Here is a 27,965-nt window from a genome sequence, read left to right as displayed (position 1 = left end):
TGAGTTTTTTTTAGAGAGGGGATAATTGGCCAGGCTCCATCGTGCCTGAACTTTGAATGGTTCACTGGGGCCTTGTTGTTTCCCCAAACAAATACTGCTTCAGATCAAAAGCTTGAAAGACCTTTTGAAAACTTGGTCTTGTCAAGGGGACGTGGCCAGCTCTCTAGCTCTTCAGTTCAGTACGGGAGGGAGTAGAGTCATTGGGGAAACTGGAAGCCTTCTCTCTGTCCTTCTGCCCTTCTGATTTTGAACTGTATGCTGCCTGTGCCATTGTTTGCTGTTTGTGCTTAGGGATCTGTGTACTGGGATTGTTGCAAGAATTTTCAGAACAGCATCCTTAGGTAGGGTTTGGATAGGATAAGTTATCGGGTATTCTGTTTTCTGTTCCTTGTAGTTCATTTTATAATTTTGCAAATAAATTTTGTTTGTTTAAAACCTGGCAGTTGACCAAGCTGATGTACTCCAGGAATATCCACTGTACACCTCATTAAACAAATAGCAAAGTTACAGTCAGACCTAGTCCATGACAGACTGGGGGCTTTTTGCTGGATTTAAACAGCGAGTGGTAGTTGCTAGTGTCTTTTATTTCGGGTGTTGATTTGGTTGGTTTAAACCGTGTTCAGATGGCAATGGCTCTTTCAATCACCAAGGAGTTCCTGGAGGTGGAAGAAGTGACCTCGGGGGTTTTGCAAAAGGCAGATAAGACCAAACTGCAGGAATTAATAGACAAGCTAGGGTTGAATTTACCTCCTAATGTGAGGAAAGATGAGATGAATTCAGCAGTAGCTCAGTATTCAAATTTGCTGGAAACACTATCAGGATCTGTAGAGATGGCAAGAATTCGATTGTAAATGAAGCAGCTTGAGTTAGAGGGGAGAGATAAGGAAAGGGCAGCAGAAATGAAACAGTTTGAATTACAATTAAAATCAGAAGAGAGAGAAAAAGCAAACACATTAAGGGCTTTAGCCACAGAGAAAGAAAGATAATGAAGAACTCTAGCAGAAGAGAAAGAAAAAGCAAAGAGATTGAACTTTAGAAATTGACACTTAAAAAGGGAAGTCAGCACAAAAGGATGGAGATGCAGGCTGAAGGTAGGTTTAGTGAGGAAGAGAGTGAGGATGAGCAAGCCCCTGGTAGTCAGAAGCCTAGTGAGAAACTGTTTAAGTATGTTCAAACAAGGCCTAAATTTAATGAGAAGAATGTGGAAGCCCTTGTCATTTCATTTGAAAAAGAATCTAAACAAATGCAATGGCCAGTCAGTGTGTGGGTTTTGTTGATCCAAACCAAACTTGTGGGTTGAGCTAGTGAGGAATTCACATCGCTATCAGAGCAGGTATCTGGGGAGTATGAGTAGGGAAAAGAATCAATCTTAAGTGCATATGAATTGGTACCAGAAAGCCTATAGACGTTTAAAGAATCTAAGGAGGGACCCTGGTCAAACTTATATTGAGTTTGAAAGAATTAAACAAAGTAATTTTGGTAGGTGGATAAGAGCTTTAAAAATAGAACAAACTTACAATACCCTTAGAGAGACAATTATTTTGGAGGAGTTTAAAAATTCACTGCCTGACATAGTGCACATTCATTTGGCAGAGCAGAGAGTTAAAAATGGCAAGCTTAGCAATTGAAGTGGCTGATGATTATGAGTTGGTCCATAAATCACGGTCTGACTTCCTGCATCAATTTCAATCCATGAGGGATAGAAGCTGGGGAAAAGAGAAATCCTCCCGTGGAAAGGGTGAGATAGATCTCAGTGAAGATCATAAGGAGACCTTATCACAGCGTAAAAAGGAAACCCCAGAAGGGGACGAAGAAGGTAAAAGCTCCAGTGTTTTTATTGCAATAAAGTAGATCACATGAAATCACAGTGTTGGTGGGCTAGGAAAAGCACAGGAAAGCCAGGCGTGGGAAAGCAGGATAACCCTGGAAGTGTTGTTGGAGTGGTAACAGTGGGAGCTAGAAAGCTGCATCAGAGTGCACAAGCTGATCAGAGGTTGGTTAAGGAAGAAATGCCAGATCTGCTTTAAAAATATACCTGAAAAGGTAAAGTTTATTCATGTTAGAGTAGCAAGTAAAGAGGTTATAATATTAAGGGACACAGGATTCTCTCAGTCTGTGATGCTGAAGGATGTGGAGGAATATACTCCTGAAGGACTATTGCCAGAAAAGTTACTGGTAACAAGAGTTCATGGTGAGACAAAAAGTGCTCAATTATGCAAAATGATGCTAGAGTGACTAGAAAAGAGTGGAGAATGTGTATAGGAGTACTGGACAAAGTATCGGTTCCAGGAAAACAATTTGTCCTTGTGAATGATACAGCTGATTCACTGGTAGGTGTGCTGCCTACTGTAGTTGAAAGACCTGTGGATACTCAAGCAACTAAAGCACTGCAAGAATCTTACTTGGGAATCTTCCCTGTTTGTGTAGTAATGAGGTCACAGAGTCACCAGTTGAAGGAGGAGAGATCAAAGGGTACAGATAAGGAATCTGAAGTGGCATTAGCAGAGACTGTATTCAATCAGTTAGTTAAGATAAAACAGGAATAAATAAATAATCATGCAAATATCTTTACCTGTGCAAAACTCATTGAGGTTCAGCAGAAAGATGAAAACTTAAAGCAATTGTATCAAAAGGCATATACAGAGAAGGAGTCTGAATTTATCCCTGTGTGCTATTACCTGAAAAATGATGTCTTAATTAGGAAAAAGAGACCATCACATATTCAAGCAGATGAGAAATGGGCAGAGATTCATCAAATTGTATTGCCAGTGGGGTATAGAAAGGAAATGTTACAGGTGGCACATGAATCACCACTTGGAGGCCATTTAGAAGTGAGGAAAACACAAGCTAAAATACAAAGACATTTTTACTGGACTGCACAAGAATGTAGTTGAATTTTTCCAGCTATGTCATGCATGTCAAGTGATTGGAAAACCACCGATGGTAATAAAACCTGTAACTTTAATACCTATTCCAGATTTTGAGGAACTTTTTACCAGAGTCTTAATTGATTGAGTAGGTCCCCTACCACAAACAAAAAGTGGGAACCAGTATTTGTTAACAATAATGTATACATCGACAAAATTTCAAGAGGCTGTTCCATTACACAATATCACAGCTAAAAGGATTGTAGAGGAATTACTCAAAGTTTTCACTAGATACAGACTACCAACAGAGATACAGTCAAATCAAGGGTCAAACTTCACATCCAAACTATTTAAGGAAGTTATGGACAGTTTAGACATAAAACAATTCAAATCTACTGCGTACCATCCAGAATCGCAGGGAGCGTTAGAAAGATGGCATTGAACACTAAAGACCATGTTGAGGGCTTATAGTCAGGATTATCCAGATGATTGGAATAAGGGAATTTGGTTGTTCTTTTTATGATCAGAGATATACCAAATGAATCCACCTAATTCAGTCTATTTGAATTAGTTTTTGGACATGAAGTGAGAGGACCACTAAAATTGATTAAGGAGAAATTAATATGTCAGAATTCAGAGACCACCCATTTGGACTATGTGTCAAATTTTAGAGAATGATTTATTTGAGCTAGGGAGTTGACTCGACAGCATTTAAAAGTACCACAGCTCAGCAGGTGGAATAAGAAATCAAAATATCGCTATTTTGCTATCAGGGATAAGGTATTAGTGGTACTTCCAGTAATAGGTGAACCTTTAAAAGCAGGATTTAGTGGATCTTATAAAATCGAAAGGACATTGAGTGAGGTAAACTACTTGATATGGACCCCAGACTGGAAGAAATCTCACAGAGTGTGTCTTGTGGGATACTCAAAAGATATTTTGACAGGGAAGGAAAGCAAGAGAAGGTGTTAATGATTACAGCACAGAAGGAAGAGCCAAGTTCAGAGGCTTCTGAATTGGACATTCCTCAAATTAAATGGGACAATGAGGAAGTTGTCAAAAATTGGGATAAATGATTGGGTTATCTTCCTGAGAAAAATTGAAATTACCTGAAAGAGCATTACTATCACATGGGGAGATATGAGGAAATAACCTGGGAAGTATTAGCCTAATGGTGCATGATGCAGAGATAGGAGAGGCTATTCCGATTAAGCAACAAGTCCCCAGATGTAAATAAGGAGGACATCACAGTGTCGGCAAGGCTGTGTTTGTCCTGTCTGGTGCTTAGGTTGATGTCGGATGTTTTGTTTGCTCTCAAAATAGGTAAGAATCAATTATGTCCTTTCGTGAAGGACATTAGTAAACCAAATGCATTTCAATGACAATCACCAGTGGTTACATATTCACTATTAGACCAGCTTTTTAATTTCTCATTTTATTGAATTTATATGTTTCCAAATGCCCTGCTTAGATTTAAACTCTTGACCCACATGGTTAACCTAATGTTCTGGATTACTAATCCAGTGACAATATCACTACATTACTCCCTCTCTCTCTCTCTCAATGTCACTGGGCACATCCAAATATTGCAAATACATGTTACATGTGAAATGAACATTAGCATCTTTAGTTTTCTGGTATTGGCATGGACTGTCCCATTTTTAAACAAGTAAGTTCAAACAACTTTCTGCTTTGCCTGAGCTCCCACTTGGAGTAAATTCATTTTGTCCCGTTCCCTTCAGAACGATTGCAGCACTCAAACCTGTCCATGCAAAATAGCCGCACTTGACCTGGAGTGTTCTGAAAGATATGCTGCATTAGAAATGTTTAATATGGAAATTGACCAATAAACAGGAGAAATATTCGGGGATCTTCATCAAGAACTAGCTGAGAACTTTCGAGCCACACCCCTTTCAGACAGTCTAAGGGACTGGCTTCTGATTGTGGAAGAGTCACCATCAATGGAGAAGCTGCATCAGCCTTAATTCCAGTCACAAACATTAGGGAGCTTTAGACAAAGGTGCCCTCCTTGAGGCTTCCATCCAATACCTGAGCAAGTGGAAGAATCATTCTTCCTTCTCCAAAAATGAAACAAAGTCAATAGATTATATTTAGGATCTAACAGAATGACCACCAAACACATCCTCCAAAGGACAGGGTGAGTATTTTCTCAAAACTTGACATTCAAGCCACGTAAAACTCTGAGAGATAACTATGAGTTTTGAGATTTTCATTGTTGTGAACTGCAAAGTCTCTCTTCAGAGTCTGAGTGTGTTTCCATCAAACTGCTGCTAAGCAGAAAACACCAGTGTACAGTCGGGGAAAGATAGGGTTCTTGATTAGTAAAGGGATCATCGGTTACCAGGTGAAAGTAGAAGAATAGGATTGAGAAACATAACAGCCATGATGGAATGGCAGAGCAGACCTGATGGGTTGAATGGCCTATTTCTGCTCAGTTATCGAATATTCTTATAGAGAATTGCACTTTTATCATGAGTTTTAGCCTGTGAAATGCTCATTTCTGAACTGACCATTTCCTTTCTTTCCCTCAGATTATTACTGATGAAAGTGTGGCTGAAGGTGATGAGAATGTGGAGTGAGGCAACTGGTCCTCAGAGACTGATTGCCTGCTCTTAGTGATTGGTTACGCTGTGGGTCTGAGCAATGTCTGGAGATTCCCATACCTGGTTTACAGAAACGGAGGAGGAACTGTAATGGATCCTAAATGCATCTGGAGAAAAGTAAAATTTAGTGAATTCTTTCATTTCTTTAGAAAGAACATTCAAGTCAACAAGAAAAGGGAAATGTTTCATTTCATTCAGAATTTGGTTATGATGAATTCAATCCCGTGGGTTTTTAGCTGTATAGTGTTTTGGAGTTTGGGTTCGAATCAGGGGAAACAACAAGATTCATCTAATAGATGGCTTTCAAAATGAAACATCTGAGCCCTGGCAGTTGTGTAGAACTGTTAATCTATGAATTTTGAATATCCTTTAATGTGTTATTGTTTGAAATGCTTGCAATATCTACGTCAGGTATATTTACAGCACCGTATCTGAAATCCTCAGTTACTGGCCATCTCAGTCAGCCTCTGGAACTCAGAGTTACATTATAACTTGCTTATTTCAAGTGCTCTTCAAACCCCCAGAACCCTAGGTCAATGAAGGCTGTGTTCTAACAGCATGAGGCCTTGAGATCAGGATGTCATGAAAAATGATGTTCATATGAAGAACGAATGCATAAAAGTGTTGTAACACAATTTTGGAAGGAAGCAAAAATATTCTAATTCCAGGAGAAAGAAAACATGAGAATATTTTTGTAATTAACTCTAACTTTAGCAGCTGCATCAAAGACTCATCATCTCCTGTATATTAACATACATTTGTACCCCAAAATCAGACAGCAATCATAGGTAATGAATTGGGAATGAGCACCTTGAATTGCTGTATCGGGAGAGATGGAATGATAGATTCAGAGATGAAAGGACACATGGATCAATGGATTGATAGACTGGCAGATACATCAATGGATATTTGGCATAACCATGAGCTGCCAGTCTCTGGTTAGTCAATAACATGCAACAATTGACCTGTGCTCACTGGATAGCTGACCCATTCTCTCTCTGTGAACATCTAATACCTATGCCCACAATCCACTGACTCACTAAACCCCCTTTCCCATCTGTCACATTTCCCTCAACCAACAACCTGCTGTGTTACCCCCTTAGTCTGCTGAGAACCACCCGCTCACTACTCAGTTGCATCACAACTCCCTCATCTAACTAACACCCTAGTCCCTTACCAACTCGCTTACCAATATCTCCTCACTAATTACTTTATTTATTTACCTTCCCGCAGGACTGAAGTACAACAGGTATTTCTCTAAAATAGGGCCAAGATTTTCTGTGACAATCCACTCCAATGCCAAATGTGAGATTTTCCAGACTGATGTATTGGAAGCTGAGCCAGTGAAGTCCTGAGATATATAGTGACAATCTTAGATCTTGGTCAACACAAGAAATCTGAACCCAGGTCAGACTTTCAAAGAGGCATAATTTCAATAGAACCTACCTAGTGGAAAGGAGGAGATTCAGCTTGAACAGATGATTGTCTCTTCCATTAAAATCCTTTCCTATATTTTCCAGGTGCATTCCTTATTCCCTGCACACTCATGCTGGCTCTTGTTGGGACACCATTGTTTTTACTGGAATGTTCCTTTGGCCAGTTTGCCAGCCTCGGAGCTGTTGGAGTGTGAAAAGCTGTGCCCATGTTAAAGGTTGGTGTTTGTTGAATAACTCATGCTTAGTAACAGTTTAAACAAGTAATTTCATTTAATTTTCTTCTTGAGTCAGAGGTTCAAACCGAAACTTGTCAAATGTATTAATGTGAATACGGTTACTTTGAAATGTATTAATTGTTGTAATGTGAGGAAGTGTCGCAGTCAATTTGAGAACAACAAGCTCCAATAAATGGCAATGAGTTAGCGAAGAGATAATATTGATATTTGTGGATAAACATTACCTGGGGGTCACTGGAAACAGCTTTCCTGCACTGTCTCAAAATAGTGCAAAGGGGAAACATTTAGATCCACCTGACAAATGGGTCCTTGAAGACACTAGTCCCATTTTTGAAGATGCCTTCAGTCCTGCATTGAAGGGTCATCCTGGATTACATGTTCATGACTCTGGAATGATGTTTGAATGAACCATGTTATGTGTCAGAGACAAAAGGGTTCTTCACCGAGTAATATTTGTTTGTTTAGATACAATTACAATTCTGCAAATGCAAATTCATCCCATAGACTTGTATGTGTGTGTGTGCATATGAGGTTTTCATTTACTCTATTTCCATCTTTATAGATACATATGTTATTGTGCATCCTTACAAATTGACCACTTCGTAATGTTATGTCATCTTATCGTTATATTTATAATGGCAAATGTGGATGAATGCCATGCCTTTACAAAATACTATGCAAGGACTGCACAAAACACTATATAGGACAAACAGGAAGACAGCTAACAATCCGCATACATGAACATCAACTAGCCACGAAACGTCACGACCAGCTATCCCTAGTAGCCACACACTCAGACAACAAGCAACATGAATTCGACTGGGAAAACACTACTATCATAGGGCAAGCCAGACAGAGAACAGCCAGGGAATTCCTAGAGGCATGGCATTCATCCACAAACTCCATCAACAAACACATCGACCTGGACCCAATATACCAACCACTACAGCGGACAGCTGAAACTGACACCCAGAAGCGGCAAGGACAGACCACTATAAATACCGGAAGAAACATCAAAGAAGCGCTTCACAGGAGGCTCCAGAGCACTGATGATGTCTCCTAGCCAGGGGACGAAACGTTTGCAACAAAAACTTCCAGCTCGGCGAACAGAACCACAACATTATAAATCATTATTTAGAAATATCAATAGGCCATCATTACAAATCATACTTATATTTTCCAGGTTTTTTAACTGAATTAAAATTCCAGTCTGACATACACAAAGTTCTTCCTGAGACACATTTGCATTCTTGCATTATGCTATAGATTCAGGCCAGAATATATCTTTCTGGAGTTACATGACTCATGAAATGTGAAACTCTGGCATAAAAGGTTTGCACTTGCAGTTACTCTCTTAATGCTGTCACTGTTCTCTGTTCAGTCATTGAGACCATTATTATTTTTCTTTTATTTTTCTCATTTTTGGTTTGACATGGTGAATGTTGTCTGATTCACGGTGTTTAGGACCCTGCAGACTCAGTCAACCAGTACACGTGAAATGAGTTTACCCAGATAACTCTTCTTGAAACAGGGAAAAGATGACACAGCACAAGCCAGCAGTCAATATAACTGTCACAACTTTATTTGAAGACAACACAGATTAAGAACTAAACTTTACAATTCTAAGTTTTAACAACTTTATTTCTAACTACCCAATTCTTTGAGAAACTTAAATACCTATCGGATACTCATAACTTTCACTGGTTCATCTAATTCTTTTCCCGCATTTTCCTCTCTCTTCATGGGTTGATTCCCTCTGTTTCTCTCTTTGTCTGGTCAGAGGGTGAGTTGCTCTGATCTTTGCCATGTCCTAACTTGCCTCTGGCTTGTCTAGAGAGTGGGGTCGGGTCGAGCCCTGTACCTTCTTGACAACCTTCACTAATTTTCCAAAAACTTAACCAACTGAGGGCGTTGAGTTAACTGGTTTTATCACCATGAAACATTGTTAATAGTTTTTGGTGGTTTGCCAACAGTGAAGCAAGTATTCACTAACAGCAAAGAAAGGACTTCCCCAGTTTCTGGATTGATCAGATGAGATTGAAGAATTTAAACATGTGTCCTTGTGGAGAGATGGGACCAATCAACAAGTCACGATTGAACTGTGCCAGCAGGGACACTACCATCAGCATCACACATGGTCAGACAATGTTTTCAGTCAGTGCTAGTGATAAAAATCCATGTGGAGCAGGATCCCCAGTGAAATTCTTAACACATCCTGTGGTTAATAGAAGGAAACCCAGCCATTGCAGACTGTGGGTGGGAGTTGGAACTCCTGTCCACAATATATAATGGTTGGAATCCTTGGGTATTAATTAGCACCCAAGGGCTGAAGCAGGAGCATGATTGAAGTTTCATGACACAAAAAATCAAATGTTAATTAATCTAAAACACTAGCAACCTGAGGTCCTGCTGGATTGTAGCAACTCTGTGCTCCTATATGCTTTAGAGAGTTGGAAAACTGGCAGAAACCAGCTCAAAAGTACTGGCAGCGGTAATGTTGCAAATTCCTCCACATTCAATGTCAAGAAAGGTCCAACAGCAGTGCCTTTGCCAAAGCAAAACTGCCAAGAATTACTTCATATCAGTTGCACTGAGCAGGCCATAGCTTTCACATGCCTGATACCAAACTTCCCCATAACTGTTCTACTCAGTCTCAGTCACTGCAGGAGACTCCCACGAGGACAGCAGAAACACTGAAGCATGTCCTCAAAGCATTCCCTGAGGAGATAAAAGACCTCTGTTGTCTCATAGGAGTATCTAGTTTGTGAACATCCAAAATGGTGAAGCCGTATCTGAGAGGACACTAAACAGATCAAGACAATCAATGCAGAATGTGCTGAAATGAAATTAAAGCATCAGAAGGAGTGCACACAGCCTCAAACGGCCCACCTAAACCGCATGAGGCTGAGTCTACAGATCATGCATTGGACTTACCAATCAACCTTACCATCCTCAACCTGAAGGAACTGCTTAAAAGGCGAAAAGGCTCAAAGAAAACTTTAACCAAGGTGATACCTGGCTCTTGGTGGAGCTGAAAACAGTTCTGAAAAACTCCCATTGCAATTACAGGGGGTATAAACAAGAAAAAGCAATTATCAGGGTCTTTTTTGGCCAATTGAACAAAACATTTTCTCAAAATTCCTCAAATCTCAGGAGTGACAAGACATTGCACATGAGTCAGGGCTTCTGTAGAGTCAGGCTTCTTCCTGTATCTTTCCCCTCTGTGTTGTTCCAGGAGTGGGCCCCATTCAGGAGCTGCTGTACATGCAGCAGAAATTTTCTATGAAAACAGAAGTGAAATATTTAACAATTCCTACACAATATTAATCCACCAATTAATTCCAATGTAAAAGAAAGCTGTTCCTAAGCATATTATATTGCACTTTGTTCTAATACTTGGCAAGTCATATTGTAGCGAAACATGTTCAATCTGTGTGTTGGGGGGAGGTTTGCTAGTGCTCTTTGGGAGGGTTTAAACTAACTCCGCCGGGGCATGGGAACCTGGACTGTAGCTTTAGGGTACAGGACCTTGAGTGTAGGGAGGTTATGAATAATGCAGCGATCTCGAAGGAGGGTGCCTGTAAACAGAAGGGTGGATTGCAGTGTGTATACTTCAATGCCAGAAGTATAAGAAATAAGGTAGGTGAACTTGCAGCGTGGGTTGGTACCTGGGACTTCGATGTTGTGGCCATTACAGAGACGTGGGTAGAACAGGGACAAGAATGGCTGTTGCAGGTTCCAGGGTTTAAATGTTTTAGTAGGATCAGACATGGGGGTAAAAAAGGGGGAGGTGTGGCATTACTTGTCAAAGATAGTATTACAGCAGTGGAATGGACGATGGAAGAGGACTTGCCATCTGAGGTAGTTTGGGCTGAGGTTAGAAATAGGAAAGGTGAGGTCACCCTGTTAGGTGTTTTCTACAGGCCTCCTAATAGTCCTAGAGAAGTAGAGGATAATATTGCGAGGATGATTCAGGAAAAGAGTGAAGGTAGCAGGGTGGTTGTTATGGGGGACTTTAACTTCCCAGATATTGACTGGGAGAGCTATAGCTCGAGTTCATTAGATGGGTCGGTGTTTGTCCAATGTGTGCAGGAGGGTTTCCTGACACAATATGTAGACAGGCCAACAAGAGGTGAGGCTATACTGGATTTGGTTCTAGGTAATGAACCAGGCCAGGTGTTAGACTTGGAGGTAGGTGAGCACTTCGGGGACAGTGACCACAACTCGGTGACTTTTACTTTAGTGATGGAGAGGGATAAGTGTGCGCCGCAGGGCACGAGTTATAGCTGGGGGCAGGGAAATTATGATGCAGTGAGGCATGACTTAGGATGTGTGGATTGGAAAAACAGGCTTCAAGAGAAGAACACTAATGAGATGTGGGGATTGTTCAAGGAGCAGCTACTCCTGTCCTCGATAAGTATGTACCAGTCAGGCATGGTGTAAAGGGCCTTGTGAGGCAGCCGTGGTTTAGTAAGGAATTGGAATCCCTTGTGAAAGGGAAGAAGGCGGCATATGTAAAGATGAGGCGTGAAGGTTCAGTTGGGGCGATAGAGAGTTATAAGGTAGCCAGGAAGGATCTAAAGAGAGAGCTAAGAGAAGCGAGAAGGGGACATGAAAAGTCTTTAGCTGGTAGGATTAGGGAAAACCCAAAGGCTTTCTATAGGTATGTCAGGAATAAAAGGATGACTAGGGTAGGTATCGGTCCAGTCAAGGATAGTAGTGGGAAGTTGTGTGTGGAGGTGGAGGAGATTGGAGAGACACTAAATCAATACTTTTCATCAGTATTCACTCAGGAACAGGACACTGTTGCTGATGTGAATATGGAGTCACAAATGATTAGAATGGATGGCCTGGAAATAAGCAGGGAAGAGGTTCTGGGAATATTGGAGAGGATGAAAATAGATAAGTCTCCTGGGCCTGATGGCATTTACCCTAGGATCCTATGGGAAGCTAGGGAGGAGATAGCAGAGCCATTGGCCTGGATTTTTATGTCGTCATTGTCAACGGGAATAGTACCAGAGGACTGGAGGATAGCGAATGTGGTCCCATTGTTCAAGAAAGGGAGTAGGGATAGCCCTAGTAACTATAGGCCAGTGAGTCTGACTTCAGTGGTGGGCAAAGTCTTAGAGAGAATGGTAAGGGATAAGATTTATGAACATCTGGATAGGAATAACGTGATCAAGGATAGCCAGCATGGTTTTGTGAAGGGCAGGTCGTGCCTCACAAACCTTATTGAGTTCTTTGAGAAGGTGACTAAGGAAGTGGACGAGGGTAAAGCAGTAGATGTTGTGTATATGGATTTTAGTAAGGCGTTCGATAAGGTTCCCCATGGTAGGCTAATGCTAAAACTACGGAGGTATGGCATTGAGGATACATTAGAGGTTTGGATTAGGAATTGGCTGGCTGGAAGGAGACAGAGGGTAGTAGTTGATGGACTATGTTCATCTTGGAGTGCAGTTACTAGCGGTGTACCACAAGGATCTGTTTTGGGACCATTGCTTTTTGTTATTAGATTAGATTAGATTAGATTAGATTTACAGTGTGGAAACAGGCCCTTCGGCCCAACAAGTCCACACCGACCCACCGAAGCGCAACCCACCCATACCCCTACATTTACCCCTTACCTAACACTATGGGCAATTTAGCATGGCCAATTCACCTGACCCGCACATCTTTGTGACTGTGGGAGGAAACCGGAGCACCCGGAGGAAACCCACGCAGACACGGGGAGAACGTGCAAACTCCACACAGTCAGTCGCCTGAGTCGGGAATTGAACCCGGGTCTACAGGCGCTGTGAGGCAGCAGTGCTAACCACTGTGCCACCGTGCCGCCCACTTTATCTTTATAAATGATCTAGAGGAAGGGCTTGAAAGCTGGGTAAGCAAGTTTGCGGATGACACAAAAGTCGGTGGAGTTGTGGATAGTGAGGAAGGAAGTGGTAGGTTACAGCGGGATATAGATAAGTTGCAGAGCTGGGCAGAAATGTAGCAAATGGAATTCAATGTAGCTAAGTGTGAAGTCATTCACTTTGGTAGGAGTAACAAGAAGATGGATTACTGGGCTAATGGTAGGCTACTTGGTAGTGTGGATGAGCAGAGGGATCTTGGTGTCCATGTACACAGATCTCTGAAAGTTGCCACCCAGGTAAATAGTGCTGTGAGGAAGGCATATGGTGTACTGGGCTTTATTGGTAGAGGAATTGAGTTCCGGAGTCCTGAGGTCATGTTGCAACTGTATAAGACTCTGGTGCGGCCTCATCTGGAGTATTGTGTGCAGTTTTGGTCGCCATACTATAGGAAGGATGTGGAGGCATTGGAACGAGTGCAGAGGAGGTTTACCAGGATGTTGCCTGGAATGGTAGGAAAATCTTATGAGGAAAGGCTGAGGCACTTGGGGCTGTTCTCATTGGAGAAGAGAAGGTTTAGGGGAGATTTGATAGAGGTGTATAAGATGATTAGGGGTTTAGATAGGGTCGACACTGAGAACCTTTTACCGCTAATGGAGTCAGGTGTTACTAGGGGACACAGCTTTAAATTAAGGGGTGGTAGGTATAGGACAGATGTTAGGGGTAGATTCTTTACACAGCGGGTTGTGAGTTCATGGAATGCCCTGCCAGTAGCAGTGGTGAACTCTCCTTCTTTATGGTCATTTAAGCGGGCATTGGATAGGCATTTGGAAGTTATTGGGCTAGTGTAGGTTAGGTAGGATTCGGTCGGCGCAACATCGAGGGCCGAAGGGCCTGTACTGCGTTGTATCTTTCTATGTTCTATGTTCTATGTTTATTACAGAGATCAGACTCCCATGTCTAAACTGACTGAATTGTGATATTCATTTGCAATGAAATCTGGAGACACGTATTATGTCCAAATAATCTTGAAATTAAATCGAACTGAAATTTTTAAAAATGCTCTATTGCAGGAACAGTTTTTCAATTTAAACAGCGTTACCAAGTAATCAATTTATTCTAATTTTATGAAGTAGCTACTACATCTAAAAGATTATCATTTTATTGAGAACACGACACTAATTAGTCAGTGTTTTTTTTAACAAAACCCTGATCACACATCCTCGAGACACATTGTGCATTGATGACATTGTGGTAATACATTTCCAACAAGGCTACTGTGAGTTAAAGAGAAGCCCCAAAAGACTGTTCTGAAATAGACAACCAAACTTACTGACTAAACCATATAATCAATGACCTTTAGAAACACAGAGGCAACTATGCAGCTGCTGACTAAAGCAAATACCCATTCACAAATCTTGTTTTGAATACCAACTGGGTGAACGAGCATGGGTTAACATTCAGTGGGCATGGGCACACAGAATAGACATAGATAAGAGGTTTTGTTCTCACCTTTCACAAAAATTCTCAAATCCAGATTAATGTCTAAAGCCTGTGCGAGGCTGTGAACCAGGGCCATGGTGAAGCTGCCCCATCTTCATTAAAAGTTGAGGGTTGCTTGAAGATTCTTGCTTCTTGGAACCTGTCAGCTTGGGAATGTAGTGGTGAGGGATTGTTAACTGTGCACTTACTCTAGACCAGCAATAACTGGCCACGCCTGGAAGGGGGCTGACGACTGGAATCAGAACCCATTGCCATCTTGAAATGGCTCTGGATTGGTTTGGACTCAGCATAGACCTGGCCCACTTTTCCATGAATACCCAGGACTTTCCCTCTGTAATCACTTCAAATCCAACAAGTTTTGAGATATCTACATGCCTCTAAGTCTGTCTCTAGCAGTCAAAGCTCTAAACTTTGGAATTGCTCCATACATCTCCACCTCTCTATTTCTCTTTTCTCCTTCTCAACATATCTTCACACCGACTGGTTCAGCCAAGCTTCTGTTCTTCTACTGTGTAATTTGTCGTGAGGTTTGGTGTAAGATTTTACTTTATGACACTTCTTGGGAGTACAGTGGGATATAATATAGCAGTGGAGGCACTGTATTACTAAAAGTTGCTGTAAAGTAGGAGTCTGAGAGGCTGTCACAGAAACTGTTTCCCGATCTTTCAAACATTTCCTCACCTGCCACAAGGTGGGGCCCTCAGCTTGGACAACTCTCACCACGGCTATTATGGGTACCCACATAATACACAAGATGATCATACACCAGCCCAGCGCTATTGACCAGACAGAGTATTCAACTGGTCCATATGTTGGAGGGGCAAATGTTGTTAAGGACCAGACTAAGATTGCCTGAATGAAATAAACACAGAAAGTAAAATCAGTAACATGATGAAAGGGACTTACCGTACATTTTTACATTCAGCTTAAATCACTCAAAGATGTAACATCTCCTTACGGTTAAAATGCACGGAGAGATCAGAATCCAACAAGCTCTCCACCAGAGCCAGAAAAGCCAATTCCTTTTCCCAATCATCATCTCAATGTCCTTGATGAATCTGTTTATCCCTGTGAATAGCAAGGAAGAAGAGAGACACCATCACTCGCGCTGTCCTGTCTTCAGGGCAGCATGTTTTCTGTTGAAGTTCATCTTGTACAGGTGGCATTGATGAACAGGTTAAACAGAGAAAGGATTGCTGAAGATTTCAAACAGGATGAACAGAGTGTTCCCTATCACCAAATCGATTATCTGTACTCCAAGATTTAAAGGTCTTGAAGGAACTCTCACACTGTTTCAAGAAGACAAGTGTTCAAGGTGAATGGGAGATGAAGTGAGGTGGCAGGTTGAGGCCAAAGGTGCCAATGAGTGGGGATTGATGATGTGGTGAAGTCATGTTGGTTGTGGAGCAGGGTTGTGGAAGATTTGGATCTGGTCAGGTATGGAGTTGGGAGTGTTTGATAGTGGAGATGAGAGGTGTGTTTTGTCTGGAATAGAGAGTGGTGGGTGGTCACATGCCCATGGGAAGTGATGTCACAGGTGAATGACTTGGTGGGAGACTGTTAATGTTATTCATTGTCAGGTCAACGTGAATGATTGAGGGAGTCATTTTTATAATGAGAGCAGATTTTAATCCTTCTAACATTTCCTGGGTAATTATAAGTCAGTCAGAACTTTCTGAAGTCTCTGTCTCTAACTCAGAGTTGGAACTTATTCAGAGGATTTTTGACACTGGGTATTTCCATGAGTATCATACATTCCCAGGCAATTCCCATATAGCCAGTGTGTTGGGACATCTGCCTGATCCTGGTGTACAGCTTCCAGCCAATGCCTGGTCTCCCAAAATCTGGAAATGTAAAATGTCGGCTAAGAAATTGCATTCATCACTTTAGAATTGATGAGCCTGATCTTTGTGTGAACAATAGTTAAGGGAGTGGAAACAATGGCTAATGTTAATTCCTGTAAACAGGTAATCAGTAAATAGTATTCCCTTGGCTGTATTCTTAGGGCACCATAAGGGCAAGAAAATGATCAAAAAACTTGTCCAATGGAATGAATGGATATGGATAGCACAGATAAAAGACATTGGAGTGTTGACTGACCATGATGGTATTAAATAGGGGAACAGGTTTGATGGACTGAATGGCCTACTCTTATTCCTGTGTCCCAAGATAAAGGATCAGGAAGCATATTAATGTTCCTAATCTCTATGATGATCAAGACACTCACAGGAACAATCTCATTAAGGGAATCTCCTGATTCTGTAGGATCATCATTGTGGTCAGGGAAGTGAGAAGTCTTGAAACAATGTTAAGAATCTACCCATGTGATGCTTCTGTTATGAAGGTGGAAGGGAATATTTGGGGGTTTTGAAACAGTCAGAATGGACAAAGAACACAACTGTATAGAAATAGGCCTATCGGCCCTCTAAGCCTGCGCTTACACATTTTGCTCTTCCATAATAAAACTGTCCTCACGAACAGGATCTGTATCCCTCTATTCCCTTCCTATTCATGTATTTGTCCAGGTGCTTCTTGAATGCTGCTATTGTGTCTACTTCCACCATCTCCTCTAGCAGGCGTGTTCCAGGCACTCACCACCCTTTGTGTGAAAAACATGCCTTGTAGATCACTTCGAAACATCCCCCCACACCTTGAAAGTGTGTCCCCTAGTAATTGATCCCTCCACCCTGGGAAAAAAAACCTCTTACCTTCCACTCAATCCATGCCATCACAATCTTCTAAACTTCTATCAAGTCACCCCTCAACCTTTCATATTCCAATGAAAACAAACCCAGTCTGTCTAAATGTTCTTCATAGCTAAAATCCCCATACCCTGCAACATCCTGGTAAACGTCTCCTAAGCATCCACATCCATCTGCTACTGTGGTGACCAGAACTGTATGTAATACACCAAGTGTGACTTAACTAAAGTTCCATAAAGCTGCAGCATAATTTGCCTACCCTTACAATCAATGCCACTTCCAATGAAGGCAAGTATGCCACAGGTTAATTGGATTGGAAGGATTCAGTTGCTGTGGGGTAGTTATCAAGTGAGGGCATGATTGAATAGCAAGTCAATTAGTTTCTAAATTTTGCTTTTCACTGTGGGACATGCATGATGTTGTTCACCTGTTATATCTGTATCATAGCCTTGTGATTTTGAAACATAGTTCAATAAAATTAGTTCATGAATTTTATAATCCTAAACTTTTGCCTCTGTCATTATTCATTTGACTCAAGTCTAAATCCTCACTAACTGTTCAAACCCTATAGTTATCTGCACAATATCCAGTGTAGATTTTGTAGTGTTATCTCTGAAGAGGTGAAAGTATTCTCATAAATACATTTCAATTGTAATTATTTTTTTTCCCAGTCATACCCACCATAGATCCAGCTGAGACCAATGAGTTCCAACAGAGCAACTACAATGAGAATCCATCCAGTACAGAAATAATCCATTAAATGTAACCAATAAATCCCAGCCTAAAATGAAATGGAAAATTAGAAAGCATTAAATGGAAAAAAAACATAACATTCAAATCTTTAAAATAGACATTAAAAGGATTTAAGAATTTATCTTTTCTCAACCGCAAAATACCCTGTTTGCTCGATTTATTCTCATTCCTTGAAGGGCTGGAATTAGTTGTGTTCCATTTTTCTTTTTTGAAATAAACAATCAATTTTGCATGTAGCAGCACGGTGGCTCAGTGGTTAGCAGTGCTGCCTCACAATGCCAGGAATGCAAGTCTGATTCCACCCTTGGGTGACTGTGTGTGGAGTTTATAAGTTCTCCCCATGTCTGTGTGGGTTTACTCCAGGTGCTCTGGTTTCCTCCCACAGTCCAAAGATATGTGGATTAGGTGGATTGGCCATGCTAAATTGTTCATAGTGTCCAGGGATGCAAAGGCTAGGCGGATTAACCATGGGGAACGCAGGGTTGTAGGGTAGAGGATGGTTCTGGGTGCGCAGCTCTTCAGAGGATCAATGCAGACTTGATGGGCTAAATGGTATTTCCACACTGCAGAGAGTCTATGATTCTGTCCAGATGTGATCTCGGTCAGGTGCAACACCTCTCTGGATTTATATATTATGATCTTTCCATGCCTTTCAATATTTTATTTTAACTTCCTGGGAACATTGTACTAATGATATTTATGAAATGTTCACAAAAGTCCTCTAGATATCTCCCCTTCCCATGACCTCTACTACATTCTCAGATGACACATATTCCTCATCAACTTTCCCTCTGCTCAAATTGCAATCGTCTTTATTAAATTAAATCTGCAACATTAGTCAAAATATTTTCTTTTTATTACTGCGATCGTGGGAATTAAAGGCAGCAATAAATATAGAGACCACAGCTTTATCCTGGATGAGGAAGGTCATCACTCCATCTTCATACAGACGTTAATAATTGGTGAACACCCTGATATTGCAACATCTGATTGCTTCATCAATGATTTCTAGATTTTAGCCCCCACTGCTCAATGCAGAAATTAGTGCTGTGTGTCAATCATTCTTCATGTGTTGCAGAATTCCAGACATAAATTCTCAAATTGCTTTTCCTCATTTTAAACCAAGCTCTCCAATCTCATAAATTTAATATTCTGAGTAAAATCACATTCTATAACCGCATAAGATCACCTCTCAAAATGAACTGGTCTGCAGCCTGAAAAGTACAATTTCTTGAATCTTTCCTCATAACTCAAAACCCCAATTCTAGGGGTCAGTCTTGTGGCTCCTAGCATTACAGTCTCCAGTATCCATGTGTCTGTCTGTCTTGTTGGGAAGAACTGGACGCAGTAGTTAAGGTAAGGTCTTGACCACAGTGCTGTAAAGTTTGATGACCATTCCTTCTGATTTCTATTCTACAGTTTTGTGATCCAATTGATGAGGCTTATGGACTTTGTGAAACACAGAAAGCATGACACAATCCAAGAGAACGCAGCCTGTTTAATTGACTCACCAAGGAACACCTTCAACATTCACCACTTCGGCAAGTGTCCTGCAAGAGCACTTTCCAAAACTGCATTCCCCACAACCAAGCTAAAGCAGGCACCAGGCAGAAAAGAAAGTTGATTTACAAAGCAAAGAATTTCAGGTGCTGGAAGGTTGAGATGGAAATCGGGAAATTCTAGAATTATTCAACAGGGCAGACATATTCAACAGGGAGATGAATAAGATTAACATTTCAGCTCAATGATGATCCTTCAGGAAGGAATTGGAAATCTTCATCAAGGGACAAGGGTACTGAGGGTGGAGAGTTGGAAATGGATTTTGCAAAGCAAGTCGGTGGGAATCCACATTTTGTTTATAAAGACATGCATAAAATGGTGGGAAGGAAAGAAGGGAGGGTGTTGTTTTCAGGGGGCAACTTGGGGCACTCCAATTACACATAGCATCATGCTCAACTGCTCTGCAAAATCCATCCCAACCAAAGATTTCCAAACCTTCCTCGACCCAATATCCAGGATTTATAGATTCCTTGGTCCCACATGTGGCCTTGCCTGCAGTACCAGCAGTGCCCACCACTGAGCTTGTGGCACTGCTGACACTGGTGGAATGGCTGGTCAATCGGATACTCTTGCTAAGGATGGCACCTCTTCCTGCTGGTGATTGGCATGAGCCCCATTATTAGGAAATTTATTCTGCCCACTGCACTGTAAGGCTGCAGGGAATGGATAAATCACATCCTGTTGACTGTCTTCTTAGCCAGCAATACTCACATTCCACAAACAAACAAGAGAAAGAGTCACAGAATCATAGATTGTTACAGTACAGAAGGTGGCCATTCAGCCCATTATGTCCACACTGCTTCCCAGCAAGCATTATGACTCCTGCCACACACCCCTTCCTCACACCCTTTTTCCAATTAAATAATCACCAATACCTCAATTGACTCACCATCACATTTCAAAGCTGTGCACTCCAGACCTGAACGTGAAAAAGATCTTCTTCATTACATTTGCAAATCGCTGTAAATCTGAGCCATCTCATTCTCGATCCTTTCACAAAGGGGAACAGTTTCTCCCTATCTACTCTATTCAGACCTCATATGAGTTTGGCAATGTCTGTCACATCTTCTCTTGACCCCTCCTCTCCTCTCTAAGGAGAATGACCCAATCTGTCCAATGTATTCTCATACATTAAGTTTCTCATTTTGGAATCATTTTTGTCGATCTCTTCTGCATTCTTCCAAAGTGTTCACATCCTTCCAATATTGTAGCATTCACAACAGTGCTCAGCACACCTGGTGAGGATTAACAAATTTCTTATACAAGTTCAACATAACCTTCTTGCTATTATACCCTAATAACTCTATTATTAAAGCCCAGGATACCATATGCTCTCTCTACATGTCCTACTATCTTCAATGATCTGTGAAAATCTGCCCAGACCACTCCTGCACTTCTTAAGTACTGCACCCCTGACGTTACAAATGTTTTCTCTCCCCAAAATTGAGCTTTACCTGGAAGCTACCTGCTCACTCCACCAACATGTCTGTGAACTTGTGGACTTTTCAACTCTCTTGCTTAGAGTTTACAATCCTTCCAAGGTTCATGTCACCTCCAAACTTTGAAACTGTCCCTTACAAGACAAGGTCTATACCCTGCAAATAAAGCAGGAAAAGCAGGGCTCCCACAACTGATGTAAAACAAGGAACTATGGATGTTGGACATCTGAATCAAAAACACAAACAGAAATTGCTGGTGAAACCTAGCAGCTACGGTACATCTCTGGTGAGAAAGTGGAGTTACCATTTCTCGATGATGAGTCACTGGACTTGAAACATTAACTCTGCTTTCTCCCTACAGATGCTGCCAGACTTTCTGGGTTTCACCAGCAATTTCTGTTTTTGTTCCAATCCCGATCTCTGGCGAACTCCATTACAAGCCTTCCTACAACCCAAAAAATATTTGGTGATCACTATTCTCCATTTTCTTTCACCCAGCCAATTTTGTATCCAGACTGCTATTATCTCCTTTATACCATGAGCTATAACTTTCTTCATAAGTCTGCTGTGTAACATTGCTTAAAGTGAGTTTTGAAAGTTCATGTACACCACATCAATGACATTACCCTCATCGATCCTTTCTATTACCTCTTCAAGAATTGTCAGCCATGATTTGCCTTTTAGAAATCCACGCTGACTGTTCCTAATTAACCCACATATTTATCTATGCCTCAACTGATTCTGTCATTAATATTTGTTTCCAGATTTTTATCCACCACTGAAGTTAAACTGAATTGTCTGTCATTGCTGGGCTTACCTTCACAGGTTTTTTTTACAAATAAAGGCGTAACGTCTGCAATTGTCTAACCAGTCAGCACCTCCCCTGAGTTTAGGGAAGGCTGGAAAATTATGGTCAGTGGTGCTTTAATTTCTACACTTGCTTCCCTAAATGTTCTTGGATGCATGACACCTGCTTCTGGACCTTGTCAATTTAAATATTGATTGCCTACTCAAAACTTCTTCCTGGTGAATATTGATCTTTATCGTGATAGAGCTTCCTCCTCCATTACTATAACTGGTGTCGCTTCCATCTCCTTGGTAAAGACAGATGCAAGGTATTCAGTTAACACCTTAGTCATGTCTCTTGTCTCCATATTTCCTATATTTCAACTTGTGGGCCAAGTGCTGGAAAGTGAGATTAATGTAGAATTAATATAATTTTGGTTGTACAGACTTGAGGGCCAAAGGTCCTCTTCTGTACTATAGGATTCTATGATTCACTGTGTAAACCACCTTTTTTACCCTAATTGACTCAACTCCTCATTTTGCTATTAATGTGCCTATAGAAGACTTTGGAATTCCTTGATATGTTTGGCTGACAGTGCTTTCTCATCAGTTAGTACATTTGGCTGGACAGCTGTCTTGAAATGCTGAGAGATGTCAGAGGTGCGTTTCAATTCCTGCACCAGCTGAAGATACCACGAAGTATCAACCTCTCCCCTTCCCTGAGGTGTGGTGATTCTCACATTAAACCATCACTCGTCGCCTCTCTGTGGCCCAGTAGGCCCATGGTGGCTTTACCTCTGACCTTAATCTTCTTATTAAACCCCCTTCACTTCTCCAATATGCTTTTCACTTCCCCTTTGAACCTTAGTGTTCTGCTTGAAGTTTTTGTCTTGACACTCATCATAAACTCACTTTTTCTTCTTCATTTTGTATTCTATCTCCTTTGTTCATCCTCAGAGCTCTGCATTTGTTTGTTCTCCTTTTGCTTTTTGAGGGAACATACCTTGATTGTACCTGAATCATGTCTATTTTAAACATAGCCCTTTGTTCAGTGACTGTTTTTCCCACCATAATTTTGTTCCTGTCTCTCTGGCTCAGCTCCATTCTTTGCCCATTGAAGTCAGCTCTCCTCCAGTTAATTCTTCTTATTCTGGACTGCCAATTATCCATTTTTATCACCACCCCTGGTCCAAAACCAAACCAGCAGTGGGGTTCTAAATGCTGGGAGCTTATTTAGACTGAACTTAATTCTTTGTGATTTATGAAACAGTGTCTCATTTTACTGAGTATCCTTGTCTAGAGAGGGTTGATTGCTCATGTGGAAACATAGCAAATGACTAAGCTACAACTTACCTGTGTTACAAACAGAAGGCCAAGGAAATAAAATAACAAACAAAGACCAGCTGTCAGATAAAGACGCTTTGGCCTAAGGAACTCAGGAAACTGGTCCAGCAGGCTTGTTATTACTGTTTCTATTGAAAACAAAAGTTATCAGTGATTAATTAATGATTTATACCAAGTCTTAGATAAATCCACCACCAGAGAAATGGCAGCCAAGAGAACTGAAGGAGCCAATGGGGAGAGATTTCTCTGTCTATGGGCAGAATTGTATAAGAGCAATGTTTGGAAAATGGAGGCTTGCTAATGTCTCCTGAAAGTAACTCACCATCTCAGGGTGGGTGATAGAAGATTCTGAGATGTGGGCTATAGGCTGTGATTCAGTGGGAACGACAATATTAGACATTTAGTTCAACAATGTGTGGGAGAACTCTCTCAGATTGTATTGCAGAAGAGTTTGCAACACTGATTGGGAAGATTGTACCTTTGCTGTTTCTGATGCCAGGCAGTTCATCTGGTTTATTTTTCCTATCGGAGCAATGAGCCACAACTGAGTGGCTTGCCACTTTATTTCAGAGAGGGTTGTTGTTTCATGCCTCACAATTAATATGTTACCACAGCACTGTGGGGCAGCAAGGTTGCTCAGTGGTTAGCATTGCTGCCTCACAGTGCCAGGGACCCAGGTTCAATTCCAGCCTTGGGTGCCTGTCTGTGTGGAATGAGTGTGGGTTGTGATGTCTGCATGGGTTTCCTCCGGATGCTTGGTTTCCTCCCACAATCCAAGGATGTGCAAATTAGGTGAGTTGGCCATGCTAAAATGCCTGTAGTATTAGGTGCATTAGTCAGGAGTAAACGTAGGAGAATGGGTCTGGGTGGGTTACTCTTCGGAGGGTCGGTGTGTACCTGTTGGGCCAAAGGGTCTGTTTCCACACAGTAGGGAATCTTATCTAATATAATAACCTGTAAGACATTATATAAACCCTGCATAATTATGTGACTTAAGAGCAGAAAGGTCTCAGAAACTATCTTGACTTGGGCCACTTCAAGCATGACATACTGACAAACTGTGCTGCATGTTGTAATTGAGTACTTTCATACTCACCGAGAAGCGTACATGAATATAATGTTTGTATATAACAGTGAGCTGCAATAAATATTCTGTTGGATTCTTTAATAACATAAAGCATTGAAGCAAAATGCACATCAAGGATTCCAGGGTCTAACATATGATTATGGTTCTGAGGTTTTCAAGAAGGTCTCTCACACACAATCTCCTTCTATAAAAGTTAGGTGTCAGATGGGTTTTTCTGACACAATGATAGCTCTACAGTCAAAATTACTGACAGCAATGTTATTTCATCCAGGTTTATTTGATTGAATTCAAATTCCTCAGACACTGACGTGAAACACAACCAGAAACTATTGGAAACACTCTGCAGGTTTGGCAGCATCTGTGGAGAGAAAGCAGAATTAACATTTCAGATCCAGTGACCCTACTTCAGAATGCTGTTTTTTGAAGAAGGGTCACTGGACACAAAACATTAACTCTGCTTCCTCTCTACAGATGCTGCCAAACCTGCTGAGTTCTTCCTGCAATTTCTGATTTCCAGCATCTGCAGTTCTTTTTTGACATAGAGGTGAGGGTTGATCTCATGTCTCCAGGTCATTTATCCAGGCCTCCAGATTAGTCTGTTAACTGAATCACAACATAATTGCTGCTCAATACATTTTAACAAATCCTGTTCCTGATGAGAAGGGTCTAGATGTACATCAAAAATGATAGTTATTATATTGAGACACCTAGAACTTGGCAGCAGAAACAGAAATATGAGTTGTATGATACAACAGAAAGAACAAGGAAAGAGGAAGCAATGGCCTAATGGTATTACCGTTGGACTGTTAATCCAGAGATTATATCCAAGGGACCCAGGCTCAAATCCTGCCACGGCAGTTGGTGGAATTAAGAATCTAATGATGACCATGAATTGATTGTTGGAAAAGCTGACCTGATTTCCTAATGTCTTTTAGAGAAGGAAGCTGCCATCCTTACTTGGTCTGGCCTAGATGTGGCTCCAGACCCGTTGCAATGTGGTTGACTCTTAACTGCCATCTGGGCAATTAGAGATGGGCAATAAATGCTGCCTAGCCAGCAATGATCTCATCCCATGAATGAATGAAGAAAAACAAAATTGTGAACAGCGACTGAACATGAATGCAGATTTTTAAAAAACATGAATTCCACTGTAAATCTTCCAGATGTTAGGTAACAATGACCTGAATATTTCTTTCCTACAACTTGGAACACACTTCATTCAACCAAGCTGAGGTTTCATTAAGACATTGTGGAGAATTTGACTATAGAGTAACATTGTTTTCTCATGCATTACAATCATCAGCAGTAGTTCCAAACATAATAGCTTAGATAAGTTCCTTTTATAGAAGTAGAAAGAGATTGGTTAAATTAAGTAACATTATTGTTGAACTTAAAAGATGTCATTCTTACCAAAACTTGCAAACAGTGTGTCAAGTCCCAAAGTGAGCAGCATGAAGAAAAATAAAATGGACCATAAAGTTGCCCATGGCAACTGTGCAAGGGCCTCTGGGTAGGCAATAAAGGCCAAACCAAACCCTGAACAATGGATACAAAACAAATGATAATATTAGTCCTGCGTACAATCAACACACACTGCTACATTTAATTCCGTATAGTCACTGATGTTGAGGCAAATTCAAAAAGTCTCAGCTGAGACATTCCAATTACTTCTGGAACATACCATGTGGCACACCCTGAATATAAGGATGAATGTATGGGCATGAGATCAGTAATTCAGAATGGTGAGATTGTGACATCTTAATTGTGAACTGGATATGTCGAAGGTCAGTAATTTCATATCTCAAACTATGTTAAATCAGTTCTGTACATTTGTTGAATAGTGCCTACTTTCAATGGGAATCAATAATTTTAAAGAAACTTTTTTTTTATAGGTATTTTTATTGAAAATTTAACATTTTTACAAGTTTACAAAATAAAAAAACCCAAGCATAAACATTGATATACAATTAAATCTTAAATAAATAATAACCAAAATTTAACAAAAAAAACCGACAAAAAAAACTCAACTAACTACTAATCTAACCTACAACTAACCAGAGTGCAGAATTAAGTCTCTTACATTATTAAATTAAGAGAAACAAAAACCCAACGGATAACACAGAAATTGGGTAGTGAGATACATGCTGGGAATGTATTAACATCATATGTAACAAAACCCGTATTCGTGCGGGATTCCTCTCCCAAGGGGCCATGGACCAGCCAGGTTCGCCATTTCAATTAAATAAAAGCCCTTGTTAGGACGGCTGAAATATATGTATTTATATAATTCAAGAAGGACTGCCATATTTTATGGAATAATTTGGTCTTTTGGTGCACCATATTTGTAAGGAAATCAAGGGGAATACATTCCATAACTAATCTGTGCCAAATTGAAAGTCCAGGGGGGCCCTCAGCCACCCAGTTTACCAAAATATTTTTCCTTGCATAGAAAGAGAGAATAGAAAATAATCTCTTCCCGTGCATATCCAGGGAGGGTGAGTTCGAAAAGCCCAAAAAGAGAGATACAGGGTCCACTCTAATTTCCGTTCCTAAGATTTCTGTCAGAGCAGTTGCTACTTTAGTCCAATATCTACGGATCTTATGACAGGTCCATAGGCAATGTACAAAAGTGCCCACCTCTATTTTACATTTGGGACACATTGGAGATGTTCCTGCCTTAAATTTTGCCAATCGATCCGGTGCTATATGGGCCCTATGAAGTATCTTCAGCTGAATAGCCTGAGTTCTGTTGCAGATGGTGATTCTTATGGCATTTTCCCAAATGTCATTCCATGTTTCTATAGAGATTTCTAGTCCCAAATCCTGATCCCATATTTTAAGCAGATTGTCTATATCTCCCGATACTTCACCATGTAGTAAATGATAAATAGTACTGATGGAAGATACCCCCATTGGCCATAGCATTCTACATTCTCTATCTGATTTATAAAGACTATCTAATAACGTAGTCTTCTTCTGTATGTAATCTCGAATTTGGAAGTATCGAAAGAGGTCTCCATTAGGTAATCCGAATTTCTGACGCAGCTGTTCAAAAGACATCAGGATCCCTTCTTTAAATAGATCCCCTAAACAAGAGATACTCCTGGATCTCCAGAGTTTGAAAGTGGCATCTGTAAACCCCAGTTGAAATCCCCATGCTCCCACTATCGGAGCATAGGGGGATGTTTTATGTGAGTTGCCCTCATTTTGCCGCATTATATTCCAAGCTTTAATTGTGTTTAGTATTATGGGGTTTTTACAGTGATCTGTAATGATTTTCCTCTTGTCTGAAAATAAAAGGTTAATAAGTGGGCATTTTACTTGAGAAGCCTCGATGTCCAGCCACATTGATTGCGGGTCAGACAAGACCCAATCAGCTATGTAACTTAATAGGGAACTTAACTGATATTTCCTAAAATCTGGGAAATCCAATCCTCCCCTTGCCTGTGGAAGCTGTAGCTTCTTCAGCTTAATGAGGGGCTGTCTATGATTCCAAATAAAGAAACCCAACCAGCCATATGATTTACGTAGTGCCAGCCTCAGCAGCATCACCAGAAGCATTCTCATAGGGTATAGGAGACGGGGCAGGACATTCATTTTAATTAGTGCTATTCTACCTAGCCAGGAAATTGGAAGGTCTCCCCATCGCTGGAGGTCCTGCCTTATCCTTTCCAGTAAATGCACAAAGTTAGCCTTGTATAACTGACCAAATGCTGGGGTAATAAAAATGCCTAATTATAAAAAACCCTCCAGGGACCACCGAAAGGGAAAGTGGGATCCAT

General features: G+C 40.9%; 1 protein-coding gene across 1 annotated transcript in view; it reads right to left on the bottom strand.

Annotated features, from left to right (window-relative positions):
- Positions 1-10,305: 10,305 nt before the first annotated feature.
- The window catches only part of LOC132820045 (sodium- and chloride-dependent neutral and basic amino acid transporter B(0+)-like), a 62,318-nt gene continuing 44,658 nt past the window's right edge, over positions 10,306-27,965 (bottom strand). The window contains exons 9-14 of the mRNA XM_060831965.1: positions 25,594-25,719; positions 23,106-23,224; positions 17,896-17,995; positions 15,471-15,580; positions 15,194-15,364; positions 10,306-10,443 (exon numbers count right to left, since the gene is read on the bottom strand). Of these exons, the coding sequence (XP_060687948.1) occupies positions 10,306-10,443; positions 15,194-15,364; positions 15,471-15,580; positions 17,896-17,995; positions 23,106-23,224; positions 25,594-25,719 (764 nt within the window). The remainder of the gene's footprint in view (positions 10,444-15,193; positions 15,365-15,470; positions 15,581-17,895; positions 17,996-23,105; positions 23,225-25,593; positions 25,720-27,965) is intronic.

Source organism: Hemiscyllium ocellatum, chromosome 11, assembly GCF_020745735.1.
Source record: "Hemiscyllium ocellatum isolate sHemOce1 chromosome 11, sHemOce1.pat.X.cur, whole genome shotgun sequence".
Lineage (NCBI taxonomy): Eukaryota > Metazoa > Chordata > Chondrichthyes > Orectolobiformes > Hemiscylliidae > Hemiscyllium > Hemiscyllium ocellatum.
This window is presented reverse-complemented; position numbering and strand designations above follow the sequence as displayed.